The sequence below is a fragment of the Argentina anserina genome, chromosome 4, assembly GCF_933775445.1.
Source record: "Argentina anserina chromosome 4, drPotAnse1.1, whole genome shotgun sequence".
Lineage (NCBI taxonomy): Eukaryota > Viridiplantae > Streptophyta > Magnoliopsida > Rosales > Rosaceae > Argentina > Argentina anserina.
Genome location: NC_065875.1, coordinates 23,419,543 through 23,440,862, shown reverse-complemented (window position 1 = coordinate 23,440,862; position 21,320 = coordinate 23,419,543). Strand labels below are relative to the sequence as shown.

At 36.4% G+C, this 21,320-nt stretch overlaps 1 protein-coding gene and 2 pseudogenes across 1 annotated transcript; all 3 read left to right on the top strand.

Moving 5' to 3' along the window:
• The first annotated feature begins 5,942 nt into the window (after positions 1-5,942).
• Positions 5,943-7,425, top strand: LOC126792430 (protein STRICTOSIDINE SYNTHASE-LIKE 10-like). The gene is made up of 3 exons (XM_050518848.1): positions 5,943-6,220; positions 6,348-6,617; positions 6,927-7,425. Exons 1-3 carry the CDS (start codon positions 5,943-5,945, stop codon positions 7,423-7,425), a joined length of 1,047 nt encoding a protein of 348 aa, XP_050374805.1.
• A 6,311-nt stretch (positions 7,426-13,736) lies between these two features.
• Positions 13,737-15,081, top strand: LOC126792429 (protein STRICTOSIDINE SYNTHASE-LIKE 10-like; annotated as a pseudogene).
• A 1,768-nt stretch (positions 15,082-16,849) lies between these two features.
• Positions 16,850-20,635, top strand: LOC126792428 (protein STRICTOSIDINE SYNTHASE-LIKE 10-like; annotated as a pseudogene).
• The last annotated feature ends 685 nt before the right edge of the window (positions 20,636-21,320 follow it).

Sequence of the window (21,320 nt, the reverse complement as noted above, 5' to 3'; positions counted from 1 at the left end):
GAGTGTGGCGTCATCGAATTCTCTACTGGCAATAATATTTTTGAAGTTATCTATGTGCCGGAAGGGGTCACCTTCGCCTATGTATGGCGTAATTTTCGGACTTTTGGATTGTGAAGGGCGTACGGTATTCATTATTCGCGTAGTGAAAGGGTCTGGCCTGGCTTGGCCGCGAACACTGGTTGGCATCGCGGATTGGCATCCCGCTGCTCTACTGCAATTAGTCGCTGCAATATCAGAGCTAGTGTGGGATCCGTGATATGGCTAGTTGTGTTTCTTGAACGGGAGGTTACGCTCGTGCTTCCCTCTTTACGGTTGTGAATACGCTGTGGTGATGGTGGCCACTTCCTGGCGAGTTCGGAAGGAGTCAAGCTGATGCTCAGGTTAACTTGTTCCCGTCCTTTCGTTTGCGCACTGCCTTCGTGCTGCGATTCGCCGTGTTGATTACTGCGTTCGGCCGCTCAAGCTGCCCTCGCATCCTATCGAGCTCGGCTTGCAAAGCTGCGGTTGTTAGGTTAATATTAACCTAGTAATGTTTGTCTTATTCTTATTCTTTTTCTTTATATATTTGTATATTTATTTATTTCTTATTACGTTTCCTACCTATGCTAAGAAAATGTGCAAATGATCGGAAACACGTCAAGAATAGTGAATTTAGCCCACATTATGGATTCGTGTGAAAGTTTCAAGCCAAAAAGAGCAAATGTGGAGATTTCACAAGAAAACAAAAGTCAACGCCGGAAAAATGCCGGTTAAACTCCGGCGATGTGAAGGTGATTGCCAGAAATGATGGTGGTTAAAGTCAATAAGTCAATGAAGCATATTGGTGAATTATGAATTGTAAATTTTAATTTACAATTTAAATTCAAAATAGAAGAAGAGAAATGAAGGAGACAATTTCAAGAACAAGATCCACAATTTGTGCTCCATAAATTGGGGATTTAAATTTAAAAATAGAAGAAGACAATGAGACCATTTAAAGAACAAGATCCAAAATTTGTGCTTTCACATTTGTCCACCATATCTAGCCATTCATCCCCTTACATCTCCACCATTCATTTGTGACCTTAAGGCTTTTAAATACCCTCATTCTTCCCAAATTCGTGCATTCTCCTTCACCACACTAAAACTCCATCAAAACTTCATATTTTCCATAGTTTTAACATAGTTTTCTTAGGCCTAAGTCATAGATATCAAGTTGTGCAAAGAAAAGTGTAAAGTGTCTTGAGTTTTCACCAAAAACTAAAGATCCTTTACACCCTTGATCAATCACAAACTTGTTTCATAGATTTGGGTCACTTCACTCTCTTCATCCTCTACGCATACTCTTTCTCAACCCTTGTTCTTTGTTCCTAGATTGTGTGGATAAAGTATGGTGTTCATGGAGTTCTTCTTTTGTTAGAACCCATTAATACCATACTTAGAAGCATTTTCTTTCTTATTACATCTTTGTGGGTAGTAAACCTTTAGAGGTACGGTTTGATATCATTTGTACCAAACCCTTGGTAATCTCTTCTCTCTTTACTCTACTCTCTCTTTTGATGTATTTCATTTTCAAGGGTTTGTTGTATTTAATGGGTTGTGAGTAGTTGGATTTGAGGCTAGGCTAGCCCTAGCCAAACTCATGTGCTAATGAATTCATTTTACTTTTAATTGATGTTGATGCATGTTGAATCTATGAGCTTCTACACTTAAAATGCTTACTAAATGTGTTGCTAGTTTTGTTACCTAGAAACATGTTTAGGTAATTAATGAATCGGAACTTGAACTTGACAACTTCTTGAATTCGTGAGCATGGGTAGTCTTTAGGTGGTGGCTTAGTGTTTCTTACGAGAAATATTAAGTTGCTTGAATTTCTTACCTTGAAGTTAATGCTTGTGCCATGAGTGTAATTACTCTAACAGGTGTTATGCTTGTGGTACATATCCCACTTGTATTATAAGGTAATATAATTGGGACTAAGGTTTTGTGATTTAATTTGGCTCCAAAAGACTTTGTTAAATTGCATGATTAGTTAGTTTCTTGGTAGCTTCACCAAACCACTAGGGGAAAATTTGTCAAACATGTTTTGCATTAATCTTGAGTTACATTTGTGCATGAATAAGGCTAGGTGCAATGCTGAAGTCTCTACTCCTCTTTTGATTTTATCTTTACATTTAACTTTCTTTGTTGTTTTTGTGCAATAATTAGTTTGCTTAGCTTAATTCTAAAATCAACCAAGTCGATTCACTACCACTTGTTACCATCTTCATGATTTTTAGCTTCCAAAAGGCTAATGTTGTGAACTTGTAAAAAGTTAGAATGCATGTTTTTCTAGTTTTTCTTGCGGAAATCTAGTTAGAGTTGAGTTTCCCTCAATCCTTTGGGTACGATACTCTACACTTTCCCTTACTAAAACTTGACCTCCTATACTTGGGAGTAGGTAGTTTCACACATAAATACACATAATCATACTTAAGTTATTCAACCAACAGCGGCCTTCTCGCGTTCAAGTGCTTCACGTTGCTGGCACTCGACTAGGTCTTTGGCCATGTTTTCCATTCTTGCGGCGATCGCCGGATCAGGAGTCACGCTAGTGCTGGCGACCGTTTCGGGTGTATGGGTTAGGATGATTTGGTCATTGGCGGAAGGTAGGGGATGGTTGAGGCTGAGGTCTGTTACGTCTTCTACATGACCGTCTACCGGAGTGGGGGGGGGGGAGATTAAGAGTGCTCATGTTGAAGTGTAGTTGCTTTGCTAAGTGCTGCATGTTTTTTACGAAGAAAATTTGTGGCGTTTCCCACAAACGGCGCCAATGTTAACGTAGTGAATTATACTGATGTAACACGCTATACTCTTTGTCGATGCGGTACGCCGTACTCCTTGTCCATTTCCTGTCACAAGTAGCACGAGTCGTCAAAGTGGAGACCACGGTGGCGTGGTCTTCAACTCTCTGATGCTTAAGTTAGGTTGATGGTAATTTTATGCAGAGTAACAGTAGAAGGTTCAATGTACTTACCTTATGAGGTTAAGGGTTTGACTTTTTATTGTTGAGTTAAGGTAAATCATTTACTTATCTTTCGCTGTGGGACAAGGTTTGATTAAGATGTTCTCTGGAGTCTTCTTTAGGATGCGCGTGAAGGCGCGTCCGTAGTTAGTTTGGGCCGCGGAGGCGGCCCATTGCACAAGTAGTGCGGCTGTCTATACATGCAGCTGCTTTCATCAAACTGATTATGCTCGAGCTATCTCCCAATTTCTTTTCGTCTGTCAAAATGGGGACGACGAAAAGGAACTCATCGGTATCAATTTCACTCAACGACTCGTATAAACAGATTGGCAATCTAGCTATGTCACCTTTCACCTTTGGTTGATACGAGATCGTGTCTATATATCCTCTCTACTTTATTTGGGCCTTCGTTGAGCTCCCTTCGTAATTTTCGTTGATTGCACACTTTTGTTTTTTGCTTCATTGTTCTTTCTGTCGCCTGCTGTGAGCTTTCCATATGGGCTTGGCGTCTTAGGAATAAGGAGCCGAAGATGCAAATTAAGCTCGATCAAGACTTTAAAACTTCGAATTAAAACCCTAATCGGCCCATTCAACAAGGAACATCGGTTTATAGATTTATAGTTAATCAAAGTGTAGAATCTCACCGTTTTTGAACGCCATTATTAAGTAAGACCTCTTCAGCATGCCAAATCAAGCAACTGCCGGTTGGTCGGAATATTGAATAGAACAATCCTGCATGGTTGCATGTACAACTGGCAGGACTTATTCGTCAGAACTTGAATGCGAATTGCAAACGCAATTACAGCAGACATATATACAGAACGGACAAATTCATATACGTATACTCATCTCATGGATTAGATGGATATAAAGAATAGTACTATAGTAGAATACCACGTCAAGTCGTCAACCAAGTCGAGCAAAACCTGGATACCATTTCAAAAGAGAAGAAGCAAAATCTGGATAAGATCAATTAGGCATGCAGCTACTTATCACAAATGAAAGTCAATTATCTTCCCAAATGCATTACACTTAACAAAATCTAGCTATCAACGTAACTAAAGCTAGTTAGTGATTATCGATATGATTCAATGTTGTGTGCTAGCTTCACAGGCTAGGGATCGTTTATAGGCGTGAAGTTCTACTTTCAGTATATATATGGTGATTTCCGGCTGATAAATTAGCCGATAATTAATTAATTGTTGCGGGACTAACAATATCGATCACATTATTAGTCAAACGAATGAGATATATCGTTGTCCCTTGTCATAATCTAGCACATGTTTTTGTCTAATAATGAGATTCAGTATGATAAGAGGAAATATTAGTTGAGTCCTAGTGTCTCACGCGCATTCATGTAGAGTTGTAGACTCATAAATATGCATATTGGTATATGCATACGAAATGTATGGAAATTAATGAGGCTGTTACCATGTTTGTTGCATTCACAGTCGAGTGAGTCGATTATACATATATGCAAGAAACCTAGCTAGCTAGCGCAACTCGTATCCAATCCCACCAATTAAGGGTCGACCTTGCCTGTACCCAGCACTGTCTAGTTGTTGTGAGCGTTCTCCTGCTACCCTATATCATTATAAAATAGAATTATAAAAAGCTGATGACTCTAGGAGATTAGGACCCGAGGGATTAATCACATTCTATATATCACACATATGCATGCAAGTGAAAATGATTGATATAATGATATCCACTAAGTTGTGGAATGCACTTGTCAAATAATGAAGGGACTGGTAGTTCATTGTAGATCCGGGGCCGACTGAATTGAAGGCTTCCCATTTGACGATTAAGAGCACTTGGGTCTCATTTTGTGTGCATTATCGTATCTGAAATTATCCATCGATACTGGTCCAATATTCTGTTGGGACTAATTAATAAGCTGATCCCGTTGGATGGTTCACTGTATTATAAAAGCTTTCTAGGTTTTAAACCCAGCTAATCGCTGGGGATGTGACGTCTGGCCAACATTGTTTAGAAGCTTCTCCTTCGTCTACGATTATAATTTATACTGATAATTGATAAGTAGTTGCTAGTTGGGAAATCATGCACATGCAAATGTTGTTAAAGCTATTTATATATTAATAAAATACTAATAAGATATTAGACAATATTTTAATTTACAAAAAAATCCACTTCTTAATTTAATATAACAAATTAGGACAAAAAGTTACGAATAAAGACCGCATAATGACAAGGTGCAACATGTCATATGATATTTTACTTTTTTACCCCCTCTTTTGCACATCACATTTAAGAGAATTCATTCTCACTGTCACATATCACATAAACATGTGTGTGTGCTAATGTCGACTAAGAAACTACTTGTTACTGTTGACTAAGAAGCTATTATCTAATTAAGCAATCTGCTACTATTGAGTATAAAACTAACTCCTATTGCCAACTTGAAATGTGATATTGTCGGCTGTGAATGTACCTGATACTGTCGATTATAAATCTAGCTGCTACTGTCGACAGTAAAACTTATTGTTACTGTGGTTTTTGGTGAGCAAAATTCGAAATTTTAAAGTTTCTAAAAAAATATGCAATATGGTACTTAAATTAAAGCTCATGACGTAAGGAACAACTTTATATATTTGCTCATTTCCAAACTATCGGTGATTTGGGCGGAAAATTTAAAATTGACAAAAAAAAACTAAAAAATAAAGGCAGATAAACTTATTAGATATGAGAGTGATAGCTTGGTAATTTTTGAGAAAATAGTGGTTATTTGGACATTTGAGCATTAAATAATTAAGTCTACATATTTTTTAAGTTGTGTTTATGTCTTAATTTGTATAAAAATATGAAAAATGAGTTTTTAGTTAATTTAAATATTATCTAGAAAACTAGTACTACTAAGTAATTTTCTATTTATATATAGCTTCCGGAGCTAGGTAGTACGTACTCGATCATAACACTCGGCAGCTTTAATATTTCCGCCATGACGAACCTACCTTTTGCTTCATTCTACTTGCTTCTATCTTGTTTACTGATCATCCTAGTATCAACCTCCACATCCAAACCAGCATTAGCTTTCTCCATTGCAAGCCTCAGTGACTACCACGAGCTCGAGCTCCCACATAACATAGTCGGCCCTGAGAGCATTGCGTTCGACTGCCGCGGAGAAGGACCTTATGTTGGGGTTTCAGATGGTAGAATTCTCAAATGGGAAGAACATCTCAAGTCTTGGACAGAGTTTGCCTATACTTCCCCGAATAGGCAAGCGAGCTAACTAAATATAACCAATATAATATTACCAGTACTGTTTAGTAATTACAGTTGGATTATGCTATCTTTAGGCTATACATGCAGTTTGTTTCAATTGTTTGTATAATTTCATCATCAGGAAGAAGAATATATGCGATGCCTCAACCGACAAGTTTAAGGAACCGATATGCGGGAGGCCACTGGGTCTCAAGTTTAACCCCACAACGTGTGAACTCTATATTGCAGACGCCTACTTTGGCCTCTTGAAGACGGGACCAAATGGCGGTCCTCCGCATCAGCTTGCAATATCAGCAGGAGGAGTTCCGTTCCATTTCCTAAATGCTTTGGACGTTGATAATGAATCAGGAATGGTTTATTTTACAGATACTAGTCTTATTTTCCAAAGAAGGTAATATATACATAATAACCTCTTTGTATACAATAGTTGACTAATTTTATGCAACAATAAATCAATATAGCAGGTATCTAGCTAGAATCCCGTGGTAGGAATGTTGGTTAACTGGTGCCAATACACAAATGTTTCTCAAAACATGAAGTCGGTTTTATCCGTAGTGAGATATATGTTATGTAAAAACATGCTCAGCGTTAATTAATAGGGTGAATTCAGAAACTGTTACAATTCAAAGTATTACTTCCATATTAATACAATGTTTTAGCTTGCTTAAAATTTTTCTTCATTTCTTTCATCGTGGCATAGTGTTTGGATATTGTCCATCATCTCCGCTGACAGAACTGGAAGGTTAATGCAATACGACCCTAGTACAAAGAAGGTGACTGTGTTGCTCAAGGGATTGGCATTTCCAAATGGTGTGGTTCTAAGTAAGGACAAATCTTTCCTCCTCCTAACCGAAACCGGCACGCTGAAGATCCTCAGGGTGTGGCTTCGAGGACCCAAAGCTAATACCGTAGAACTCTTCGCTCAACTGGTCGGGTTCCCGGATAACATCAAGAGAAACAACAATGGAGAATTCTGGGTTGCGATCAACAACGGAGGAGGAGGAGGAGGATTAATACCGACTCTGCTAGGAGATCCTGTAGGAGCGAAGTTTGATGAGGAAGGAAATGTTTTGGAGGTGCTTGATGGAGAGGATAGTGCTGCAGCCTTGCTTAAGTCTGTTAGTGAAGTTGAAGAACACAACGGAAAGCTGTGGATGGGATCAGTCCAGAATTCTTATGTTGGTGTTGGCTTGTTATAGCTAGATATATACTTGCTTGCATGGACTGCACACAATTGCACGTACAGATCTTAAATTTAGATCCTCTAAGTTGCGTTGGGTTATTGCATGTATCATACAGTTAAGCAAAAATCAAGGGTACGTTGAAACTTGAAAGACAATCTCCTCTTCATATTGGCGATTTTCCTAATAAATTTATGTAATATGGAATTGATACATGATTGTGGCTTTATATATATATATATATATATATATATCAAAAATGTCAATTTACACCCTAAATTTGGTCATAATTTCCAGTTTGCACCCCGAACTTGCATGAATCAATTTACCTCCTAAACTTAGTAAAAATTGCCGATTTGCAACCCATCCGTTAAATTTAATGTTTTCCATCCAATTTTAAGTCATATGTCATGCATTTAAAGGGCAGTACTGTCATTATATATTTATTCATATTTAATAATGAAATAAATTAATAAAATTACTTAAGAGGAACACTTGATACTATGTTTTTTTTATTTTTTTACGAAATATGTTATTGATTTATATATTTATTATTTTATGTGATATGGTATTTAAAAAATATTATAAAAATATAAATAAATACATAGAAAATTAAAAAAAATGTGTACATATAATATATATATATATATACATACACAACACACTATATTTGAATGGGTGTGTATGTTGAATACATAATTTGAAGTATGGTTAAGTATGTACAAAAAAGATATAAAAGAATAATTTGATTAAAAAATAATCCTCATTTTAAAGAATATTTTTATTTATTTTTAAGAAAAATATAAATAGAATATGACAATATTACCTCTCATGTGCATGACATGTGACACAAAATTGGATAGAAATGGTTCAATGTAATAGAAGAGGTGCAAATTGGTATTTTTTTTACCAAATTTATGAGGTAAATTAACTCAAATGCAAGTTCGGGTGCAAACTGGTAATTATGGCCAAGTTTGAAGTGTAAATTGACATTTTTGATATATATATATATATATATCAAAGCCATAATTATGGCCAAGGGAAGAGCAATAAACTATGCTCCACTGATTCCTCATGTTCACCACAAATACTAAAAGTAGGCACTGTGACAATCTTTATCCTGTAAACATTCCAACCAGTTGCGAGGCTATTCCTAAAAGCTTTCCAGAGAAAATTTGAGACTTTTGGGGTATATTTAGGTAACCAAATCAACTTCCAGATCAACTTCCAGACCTGTGTGTTGATGGAGTGAGAACATGAGGCCTTAGAATTATCAACCGTCATTTTCTGCTCAGAGTATATTTGTCTATACCCACTCTTAACATAGGAGTCCTTTTTGCTTTTTGGCCACACAAGCACATCATTATCCCTTTCACCACCTATTGGAATAACTTTGATGACCTGAATATCACTCGCCTTTACAAACGACACAAGATGCTCAATACTCTAGTTTTTATTATCATCAATAATCTCTTCCACCGCTAGCAGAGTGAATCTATTGGAGGTGTTGATAGGGATGATTAATCCACCACAATCATTCGAAACCCACTTATCCGACCAAATCTCAATGCTCTTGCCATTACCAACTCTCCACATTGCATTCTTGTCAATAGTTTCTCTTCCAGCAAGAAGAAAATTCCAAATCCATGAAGGTCTGGAATCTTTTTTTGCCCTTAAGAAGTTGGAATGAAGAAAATATCTTGCTTTCAAAAATCTGCACCACAACGCATTTGGATTTTGAGCCAAACGCCAACACTGTTTACCAAGAAGTTCGTTGTTGTAAGCTTGCAGATTCTTAAACCCCATGCCACCATCATGCTTTTGCAGAGAATATTCTAATTCTTCCAATGTACCTTGGTCTTTGAATTATTGAATCCACACCAGAAGTTTGAGATATCCGAGTCAATAGTCTTACATAAGGAAATTGGAAGGAGAAATATCGACATCGGATAAACATGGATGGCCATAGCAACCACATTGATCAACACTTATCTACCAGCTTGAGATAAGACATTAGCTCTCCATCCCTCCAGCTTTTTTCCAACCGACTCCCTAATATAGGCCATGACATTACGTTTTGAGTTACCCCAGGTTGTAGGTAAGCCGAGGTAAATCCTAAGTTGTGTTACTGTTGGGATCTGAAGAACTTCCCCAACCATACATTGGATCTCCATCGGAGTGTTCTTGGAGAAGAATATGGAAGACTTCTAAAGATTTATGGCTTGTCTAGAGACAGCACAATATGAGTCAAGAATCTTTTCAGGACTCTGCAATCATCAGTCGTGGCCTTAGTGAACAAGATTGTGTCATCCGCAAACATCAAGTGAGAAAGACCCGGGCATGTATGGCTTAATTTCATCGGCCTCATCTGCTTAGACTCGATTTCTGCCAAGATATTTCGAGAGAGAACTTCCCCAATCAACAGAAAGAGGTAAGGGGATAGCAGATCTCCTTGCCTTAGACCTCTGGAGGGATTAAACGAGCTGCCTTGACTCACATTGATAAGGACTGAGAATGATACCGATTTGACCATCTTCATGACCAACCTAACCCAAGCAGCATCGAACCCAAACTTAAGCAGCGTCGCTTCCAAGAAGTCTCATTCAACCCTATCATATGCCTTGTTCATGTCAAGCTTCAAAGCTACCTCAAAATCAATCTTCGATCTCTTTAGCTTGAGATAATGGTAGGCTTCATGAGCTAAAATCAAGTTGTCCTGGATTTGTCTTCCCGCCAAGAAGACATTTTGATGCTCAGAGATTAGGAAATGGGAGCAGACGTTTCAATCTGTTGGCCAAGAGCTTAGATAATATATTTACAGAGTTATTGCCGTGACACCCTGACCCGGATTAAGAATGGATTAATCCGAATCAAGATGTCCTGGTACTGTCTGCTGATATCTATCATCTATTTCTCATTCTATGGAAACTCTCCTAATCCCGCCCCTCCTCCTCTTTTCTCTGTTCGAAGAGAAACCCCTTGTTGGAGGAGTTGGTGATCAAGAATTGAAGATGAGGGTGAGGAGGTCGGTGTTCCCTTAGAGTTCTCGAGCCCCCTTGATGTTGGCATCCTTTTTTCAATCTGATCATCCTTTCATATATATCCTTTCCACCTCTTGAATCCAAGAGATGTGATTAAATAGTGAGATCTCAATGATCCATATTACTCCAAGACCAAATTCAGATTTTTTTTTCCAAGTTATTTCTTTATAATCCAAAACTTTGAAAAATCATTTATAACTCATGAACCTATTTATTACCAATATCCACCACATACAAATATATTTCCAAACAAACTTTATTTAACTTTATACATATTTTATTGATGAGTCGTCTGATCAATAACATTTTATTCAAATGCAAAAAATATATATCACTTTACCCTTTAAATATACGAGAGATGTTACAATTGCAGAGGCTAATGGGCTTGTATTGCCCCATATTTTCCGGATGTTGCACCTTCGGATGAGCACAATGTTTGTTTTGCTAATGATATCAATCGAGCAATTCACATCTGAGAAAAAAGACACTGCCTTATTCACATTGTCACTCACCACCTCCCAGTATTGTTTATAAAATAACCCTGGAAAGCCATCTGGTCCTGGTGCCTTAAGATTGCCCAGCTGCTTGACAGCTAAGAAAACCTCCTCTGAGGTGAAAGGGCTTAGGAGGCCTGCATTCTGCTCGTTAGAAATCTGACCAGTAACAACACTAAGGGACTCACTACAATCCCTCTGACCATTAATTGTGAAGAGCTGATTATAAAATTACGTAAATGCCTCCTTAATTTGATTGTCCCCATTTATCCAATTGTCATTATCCAAGTAAATGCTGCTTACTCTATTTCTGTTGCGTCTGTAGATGGTGGAAAGGTGGAAAAACTTAGTGTTTCTATCACCTTCTAAGAGCCAGTTGATACGAGATATTTGCTTCCCAAAGGCTTCCTCCAACTTCCAGCCCACCTCAAGCTCCATAAGAATTGATTTCTCCCTCTCATGAGAACCCCCAGGGCCTGAACTCGACTGAATACCAGATAACTCCCAATTGAGAGAATCAATCATGGCCTTATTGTTCGGATATTTTTGTTTACTCTACTTCTTCAGGCTTACCCTACACTGCTTCAAATTTTTCTAGGAAAAAAAGAAAGGATCTCCTGAGCCATTACAGTTCCAAGTTGCCGAGACCAGAGCCAAACACTCTGGGTCCTCGAGCCACTTCGCTTCAACCTTAAAAGTTATTGGACTTTTTTTTGCTTGGATTGAGAGTAAAGAACAAGAGGACAATGGTTTGATCCCACTCTAGGTTCATGCCAACGTGCACGATCCAACCTTTCCCTTATCAACCCCTCCTCCTCATCTCTTATGTTCTCCCATGTGAATCTCAGACCTGAGAAGTTCAAATCTGCCAGCAGGTTATTATCCATGAATGAAGTTCTTGAGGAAGCGAATTTGATTCCAAGCCCAAGGGACAGCCCTCCTTCTTGCAATTCAAAACAATTTTGTTAAAGTGTCCAACACAAATCCAATGAAAAGTAGGAGTCAAAACCATATTCAACACTGAGGACAAAAAACCTGCTTCTGGTCCTTATAAGGATGGCCATAAAAGAAAGAAACTCAAATAGTAACATTCAAATTCGTAATTGTAATGATAGTGTCAATAATATTTCTACTTTTTGAAAGTACCTCAACCTCAACCTCAACCTCCGGCTTCCACCACAAAGTTAAACCTCCTGCCCCTGAAAGAGAGGGCTCAACTGTAACACCCTTAAAGAATCTGTATAGCCTCCGGAGTTTGTTGGTGCGGTACTTACTCTGGTTTGTCTCACATAGCAAGATCATTTCAGGGGAATGAGATCTAATCAAATCCCCTAATTTCCAAACTGTCATGGCACTTCCCAAGTCTTGACAATTCGAGGAAATTATTTGACTCATGGGTTTCGTGTGGCTGTCGGCCAGCCACCACCGCCCTGGATTGGGGATTTCCCTTTCAGTGAAACACTACCATTAACTGAATCCAAACTAGCTTCTGAGGAAACATAAACCACTGCAACCGACTTTTGTCATTTCTTGCACTCTTTTTTTTCTTTTTCTTTTTCATTTTTCTTCTAATTTCGGTCATAACTTTGTCGTCTGACGATTGATTTGAACGTGATTTATACTGTTGAAAAGATAGTTATCCTTTCTTTCATTTGATACTATACCTACTCTGAACTGACCATTGTACAAAGTGTAGTAACCCTCGCAAGGGATTATCGCCGTTCATGGTACTGATATCCGATCATTTGAGTTTTTACATAATTTCACTTATTTAGACATTTGTCTCGACATATCACACTAACTGTCACACTACCTATCACATTGTCTGTCACACTACGTATCACATTATCTGTCACACTACCTATCACACTACTTCTCACACTAACTGTCACACTCTTTATCATATTGTTTTATGTAACTATGTTTAGTGTTTAGGATTTATGTCAAACTAAATGTTACATTACATGTCACACCCCCTGTTACACTACATATCACACATCTTGTCACACTACCTATCACATCTCATGTCACGCTATTTATCACACTAACTGTCGCATTCTCTGTCGCACTGTTTTCTGTGATTCTGTTGTGACAAAAAAAAGACTAGAAATAATCAACCTTTATCTAATATTATGTGATATTAAACTTCTCATATCAACTCATATGATCCAAATATCAACATTAATGTTGTCGTACAAAACATCACCGGTCACACTAAAATTTCGTCAGTTATACTACCAGTCACACCATCAGTCACACTAACAATTTTCTATGACAGGTAGTGTGATGGGTAATATAATAGGTGGTGTGACGGGTAAACCACTACTACTACATAAAATCTTTCAAACCACTATATGCAAAGCCCTAAGGTAATCAATCAAAGAACTTAAACATAAAAATCAATTAAAATAGTGACTAAGAATTCATCATAAAAAAAACTATAAACTCATCAATAAAACATCAAACTACTTAAACAATCATGATAGGGCATCATCATAATCTTAGAAAAAGGTTTAACAAACTACGACTAAGAAAAACATAACAAAAACATAAAAGAATGGAATGAGAAAGATGTGATGGATGGTCTCTTCTCCTTAGGCGTCATTGTGCTCGAGAGACCCCATCTCATATCAAATTCGTGCTCCCTTATATAGGGAAGATAATTACTCATCTTTCACTTCATTTTGAGCCCCCTTCTCATATGAAATTCGTGCTCCCTTATATAAGAAAGATTATTGCACATCTTTGACTTCAGTTTCTTTGTAAGACTTGAATTCTAGACTCCTATCTTGATATGGAATGGGAAAACCTTGAAATATCTCATGTAAAAGTAGGAATCCATGTACTATATGCATCTTCATCTGAATTATTGACCGTGATGTATTGAAATTGAATGCACTTTGCAACACAACTTGAATTCTCCATGAATGCTAGTGAACCCGAGCAGATTTCAGCTCTGAACTCTCGTCACTCAAACTATCATAACTTCATCTCAGAGTATCGAAATCAAGATCCGTAAAATCCTACATAAAATAGACTTTTGTATCTTTCCAGTGGTATAAGGCTCATGGTCTGACTCGATCTTGAATTCCCACAGTACCTCAGCAAAGTCAGACGTTATGCACATGCAGATTCTGACAATGAAGAATATAATTGTCATTTAATCTAAATTAGCTCATTTTAGCATATTTTCTTCTCTCTTTGACACAAACCTATAAACACACTAAAATAACATAAATAAATCAAAATTAGAGAACTAAGAAAATAAACTAAGAATATGATGCATAGAAATATAGGATAATACGACAACTTGTCAATTCCCTAGATGGAGTCCCATTCCGTTTTCTGAATGCTTTGGACATTGATATTCAAACTGGAATTGTTTATTTTACAGACACCAGTACAGTTTACCAACGAAGGTATTTAGGCACTATTTACAATTGCATCAAGTTGATATTATTTATTTAGCTTAATAAGATTAACTACGTGCGCTTAATTCCTGGAACTACTAGTGTAGTTCATGGCCATGCGCGCCTCATCATCTGATGCATGCAGTTAGAAGTTATTTTGTAATTTCACTTTTATTAGCTTGCTTACAAATTTTCTTTTCTTCTCATGCATATTGATCAATGCCAAATCAAGCTAGGTTGTGGCCTTTGTCAGTTGCCACCGGTGACAAAACTGGGAGGGTATTGCAATACGACCCTAGTACAAAGAAGGCGGCTGTCTTGCTCAATAACTTGACTTTTGCAAATGGTGTGGCATTAAGAAAGGACAGTTCTTTCCTCTTTGTGGCTGAATCTGTTACATAAAAAAATTTCAAGCTTTGGCTTCGAGGACCAAAAGCTGGCGATGTACAATTCTTCATTCAACTGAGACGGCCAGCCGATAACATTAAGAGAACTGATAGTGGTGAATTTTGGGTTGCAGTGAATAGTGTAAGAACATTGCAGTATAATCACACTTCTTCAGAGTTGTGGTTGACAAAATATCCGGTGGGAGTGAAGTTTGATGAACAAGGGAACGTTGTGGAGGTGTTAGATGGAAAGGGTGGTCCAGTGCTTGAGTCTATTAGTGAGGTTGATGAACACAACGGAAAGTTGTGGATTGGATCAGTAGTAAAGCCCTACGTTGGCTAGATAATCCAGATGCACCTGATCTTTAAGCAATCACGTTGTATTAAACTGGCCTTCATTTAAACTATGATGAGTTCAATAAAAAAAAACATCGAGACATTACTTGGCTTATTGGCATCCAACGAGCTATTACGTGTTGGAAATAAGTTTAACTTTGACATTATCTAAAACACTTAAGTAATTACAATTGAATTAATATTAAGATAAATGACAGAATTACATATAAGTAATCATAATGCTAGTAATTCATCGAGAAGTATATCTCGTGGTGGATTAGAACTCTTATTAATTGTCAACCTATACAGCATCTAATAAATGATAAGAATTAAGTCTCTTATCAGGTTAAACCTTGAGTCGATCTTGGACTCTCTATGGGTGAGTATAAGATGAGGTTTAGACCACTATATATACATGAGAAAGTCCATGAGCACAACACAAGTTTTGAGCATTTAATTCAGCCCAATACTGAGCCTTTGTGTTGTGTTTCAGATGACTATTTCCTCACTAACTCGGATGTCAAGTTCATGCTAGCTAGGATTCAGATTGTTGTTGATCAAGAAATATATACATACCTCTTTAGGAACACATATGTATTATGAAATTGATGTTCATGTGTTTACGATTATTATGAAAAGATCTGTTTATTATACGAGGGTATTGTATCTGCATCATCTACTTCAGACCAACATTACGTACTTAACCTATAATATTGCTGATCGATTCTGGTGAAAAGATATACAAGCCCCAAGCTAAAGATCGAACAGCTAGAGGTCTGACGAAGAAGATTTTCTGCATGCATAGTGGATTAATGGAGAAGTACATAAATTAATGTTGTTAAATGGTAAAAAGACAGTGTAATATTTGCAAAATTATATCAGATGTGAATGTCAGTGAGCATTTTCATTCCATTAGACTTTAAGCGAGAAATTTCTTGACTTTAAGCTAACCCTCGTATTCATTGCATTTTCAAATTGTTTGTACGCTATGATCGATACCCCATGCATAGTGTATTAATTATAGATGGGACATGCATAGCCTTCACTAAAATTGTACGGTATCCTACTAAAACTCATTAAACGAGTAGATTTGACTAAGATCATTGGGAAAATTAAGTAATTATGGCCTAAGAGCAACTCTAACAAATTAGTTAAACCCAACATTGCACCAACGACAATAAATGACTTGTTAATTTCTCCTCCAACAAATTAGTCATTGTCACAGTAAATAACATTTTCACTACCATGTCAAATTTGACTCTACTGTTAATTTTTTATTATTATTTCATTTACTCTCTCTCTCTCTCTCTCTCTCCTTATCACATCTTCTCCTTTAATTTGTTTACCTAGAATTGTGCGGCCAAAGCATTTACTTTAATCAACTTCAACATAAGAATTTGACTACTTGATTGGAGTAGATTGCTGTCAAATTTTAAAATTGCCAACTCAAATATCAATTGGAATTTGACAAAAATATTTGACATCTCTTGTTGAAGATGCTTCTAATCTACATGGATACATGCCCATGCATAATGCCCTATATTAAATAAAAACTATATATGTAGGCACGAAGCTAGCTTCGATCACATTTCACAATGTGCTCGATTGTTTTGATCTGAAGAAAACTAACGATCGATCGATCGAAGAAATGAGTGCAATTAAATTTAACATAATTGAAGACAGAGTAGTTGTATTTATAAAATACTACTAGGTAACAAAACTTAGAAATATGCATAAATCCTGTATACAATTATAATCACATGCATGATCCTGTCATGGGGCTTTACTTTTCGTTTTGTGTAAATTTAATTTCAGCCAGATTTGCTTGTGATGTGAGAATTCAATTCTTCAAGTGTTCGTTCCTCATGAATCGATCGTTCATCAAGAATTACGATGATCGATCTTCGTTAGGTACTTTGGTTTAGTCTTTTTAATAAGCTTAATTGTGTTCAGATACTGTATAGTGAATAATTAAGTCGCTTTTCTCTCAAGTTGTCAAGTAAAAAGGAGGGAACTCGTATGCACGTCACTACATTAGCTCAAATACTGAAGGGTCGTTTTCTTCATTAGATGCTGAGCTAGCATGTAATACTCTTCTATGTTACTTTCTATATCTATATATAAGTACAAATCAAATCTGAGAGAGCCACATTCTATTCTCTCTAGAAAATCTTCATAGCTGGCCATGAAACCGCATTTCTTTCACTCTACTTGTTTTTGTTTTTGTTGATCCTTGCGTCATCCACACCAGCAGAAACTTTCTCTGTTGTCGACCTCACAAATTACCATCAGATCGAGCTCCCCAAACGCGTCGTTGGTCCGGAAAGCATTGCATTCGACTGCTCTGGAAAAGGGCCTTATGTTGGAGTTTCAGATGGAAGAATTCTCAGATGGCAAGGGCCTCACCACGGCTGGACGGAGTTTGCCTTCACCTCCCCAACCAGGCAAGACACAAGTGATCATCTATTTGACTTTTTTTTTTGTTTTCTTTAATACAAAAACACGATCACAATAAGACTTTTGCATAAATGACTTATTTATACAAGCACTTGGGATTAAAATATGAGAGTCCACTATAGCTAGCTGGTTCGTTGTTAATTGGTTAGATGGGTTGTGAGATATAAACTGGGATTGATTAACATATATATTTAGTCAAACTATATATCAAGTTGAAGTACGTCTAAATTCCGCAACCATTGAGCTCTAAGCTTATTTTTATTCCAGTAAATGTCTAAATAGAGATGATATTTATGACAAACTCAACATTTCAAGTTGAAGTCTAATATGCATGCTTTATCCATTGTTCAATTATTCGTTAGAAAAATTGGTATAGGAATCGAACATACTGATCGAAAAGCTTTGTATTAATCATGCAATCTGCTGCAGGCAAAGAAAAATATGTGATGGTTCAACCGAATACGACTGAACCGATCGATATGTGGAAGGCCTCTGGGTTTGAATAAGTTCCACCCGAAAACTTGTGAACTCTATGTTGCAGATGCCTACTTCGGGCTCTTAAAGGTAGATCGCAGTGGTGGTCATCCTCACCAACTTGCCACTTCCCTAAACGGAGTCCCTTTCCGTTTTCTGAATGCCCGGAATTGTTTATCTTACAGACACCAGTACAGTTTACCAACGAAGGTACCATATATATTGAGAAAATTTGAGTGATACACTCATTTTTCAAGCACTCTTTTAAGTTAAATCCACACTCAATTTTTTTTTCACACCCAAAGTTTATTGCATCTTTCCTAATAGAGTTTTCTAAAATAATTAACATATTTCAATTTTTTGTTCTAGTTCACATTTTTGCCCTTCTAGTTGGAAAAAAAGGAAAATAAATGCATAGATATAGCAATCATAATTTCTTAAATGCAATAATCTAATTGTTATATCAATTATTAATGTATGCATACGTTTTTTGTTGATTTGCTGAATTAATAGGGATAAATTTATGTAACGGAATAGTCAAATAATGAAAAATGCAACTTTTATTTGTCTTAATTAATGCAATTGAAAGCTAATAAATCATGTTAATGTATAGGATGCGGCTATTTTCACCCCACTAACTTCTTTATTCACCCCCATATATATTTCAATTACTGAAAAATTATATTACACAAGTGTAAAATGACTATTACGTACACCATTTTTTTAATACATAATTAATTCATTATATGTATACAAAAAAAACTTAATTTGTCATGAAATATTAATCTTTTCCACCCGATCTAAAACCATTTCTCTCTTATTTATTGAAATTTTCATCTTTCTGTTCGATATTCATATGATATTCGTTATTCAAATCATAAATCATTACTATTAACTTAATACCATCTTTATAATACCTGCTGAACATCACAAATAAAAATTCTAACACCAAAAATCAATCTTTTTTCATTGCTTAAAGTTGATAATCTATGATTTTTTTGGCATTTATATTAGATAAACACTTATTTTTTTAGAATAAATTAAAAAAATAAAATTAAGAAAGAAATATATGAATCAAATTATGATTCTATTTAGAAACTGTATCATTCATTTTATATTGTTGTAAATTAATTGAAAGATTATCTCTAAAAATTATATTTTTCAATTCGATATGTCATCTCACACTCAAGTCATATAGGTGTATAATTCATCCAAATATATCCATATTCTATAATAGGATATGTGTGTTTTTGGCAGGTGAGTTAAGTAATATCCTAAACTTTTCATAAAGCCTTATTAGTTCTCTACCATCATTGATAATGTTCATGCAATATCTACATTCAAGAACTGTAATAAATACTTACCACAAGAATAAACACGAGATGCACACTCCTCGACAACAGTATAATAGTAGACACATTTCCTAACTTATAAGTATATCCTCCTATAGAACCAACATGTATAAACATTAGACATATTTCACCTCACATGTATATCTTTCCTATAGAGCAGGAAGAACACCACACACACCTCCACCTATATGAGAGGAACACTACATTCCAATAACAACCTGATAATAGATATTACCTATTCCAAACGAAAGAAACCACTACAAGTATATAAATTACCTATTAGACAAACCCGAGCATCCTACCACAAAAAGTAAAAGATTCGAATTCATAAGTAACACAAACATGATAAATAGAAGATAAATAGAATTCAATCTAAAGTACACTATATCTACCTATTCACTAAAATATAAATAGGAAGCATACCTATGGCTTAGAAGACAACACCACAAATCCAGACCACAATACGAACATAAAATTCTATACCTAATGATCAGGTCTAAAGTAATACATATTGGAATAAGAAAAGTACAAATTGTTGACGATGCCATGCAACCCATCGCTCTCTGATTAACCGATCAATTTACATCAATAAAAAATGACATATATATAATGATAAAAGCTGACGATTTCGAAATTGAAAATCTCCAAATCTCCCTGTATTGATTTCTATTGCTTCAACCATGGATGAGATTTGTATCAATATCAGATGCTACAATCAAGGACCCAATTTTATATCAATTGATTAATGAATGAGTTTCCAAATGCAGAAACTTCAATCAAGCTGAATCATAGATCTTGATTTTGTATTGATTGGGCGACATATTTAGTAAATATCTACAACATAAGATTCTGTTTATCAAGTATGAAATATATTATTTTAATAAATAATCAACCTAAAATAAGTTTTGGGTGTAAATCTAAGAGGTGGTATAATCTGAGGCGGTGTAATCTTAAACAAGTATACATTTTTGATCTAAATTCCCCATATATATTTACACAGTACTGAACATATGATGTTGTTGAAAGTTCATATGGTTTCTTTCTCTTTAACTTGCTTACATTGTTTCTCGTCTTCTGATCATGACCAATGCCAAATTAAGGTTGTGGCCGTTGTCAGTTGCCACCGGTGATGAAACCGGAAGGTTATTGCAATACGACCCTTGCACAAAGAAGGTCACCGTCTTGCAATACCAGTCAACAAGAGAAACTGTGATAATCATACTGTTGCATTTATCAGTTAATTTTTGCGAAGAGATCTCATGTAGCAATATTGGATGATCTGCCAAGCTCTTTAGATTGTTTCTTCATTTCAGGTCAATTGGGATCCTCAAACAGTCAAACCAACATCAACAATTAAACTTATGGCATGGCCTAACTGTACTGCGAGTTAACTCGTTGCTTATTTGACGCCCAATGTTGCTGAAGCCATGTAGCTTCAAACATGGAGAAATTGAAGTAGGAATTTGTTACTGTGAGATTCTGGCGGGGCTCGAATATTGAGTATCATGAGAAAGCGTACCATCTCCGACAACCTAAAAATCATGAGCAACGACGTTAAGGGAGAAGACCGGGCTAACCGCCTTCAACCCTCCGATGCATAAGCCATCTACATGGAGATGTAGAATAGGTAGGACTAATGTGGAGAATGAAAGCTTACCAATTTGTGGAGTAGAGATGTCTATTTATAGGAGAAAATGAGTGTGGTGACTGAAATTACCAAACTGTCATTGCAGGGCTAATAATGCATGTAGTGGGCATTTGACCCTAATTGGATTCAAAGTGGTGGAATATGGCTCCGAGTGCTAAGTGCAAGGCGAGTAACTCCGATATTTTAGCCCCATAAAGGGCGTGATGTTAACAAGTCCTCAAAGTCCTCGGCCAAGAGACTCTCTTGAGTGGAGAATTTATCAATAAAGAAACATCGGGAGTGTTAGCCTGAACGAGTGTTGGAGCACTAATGACG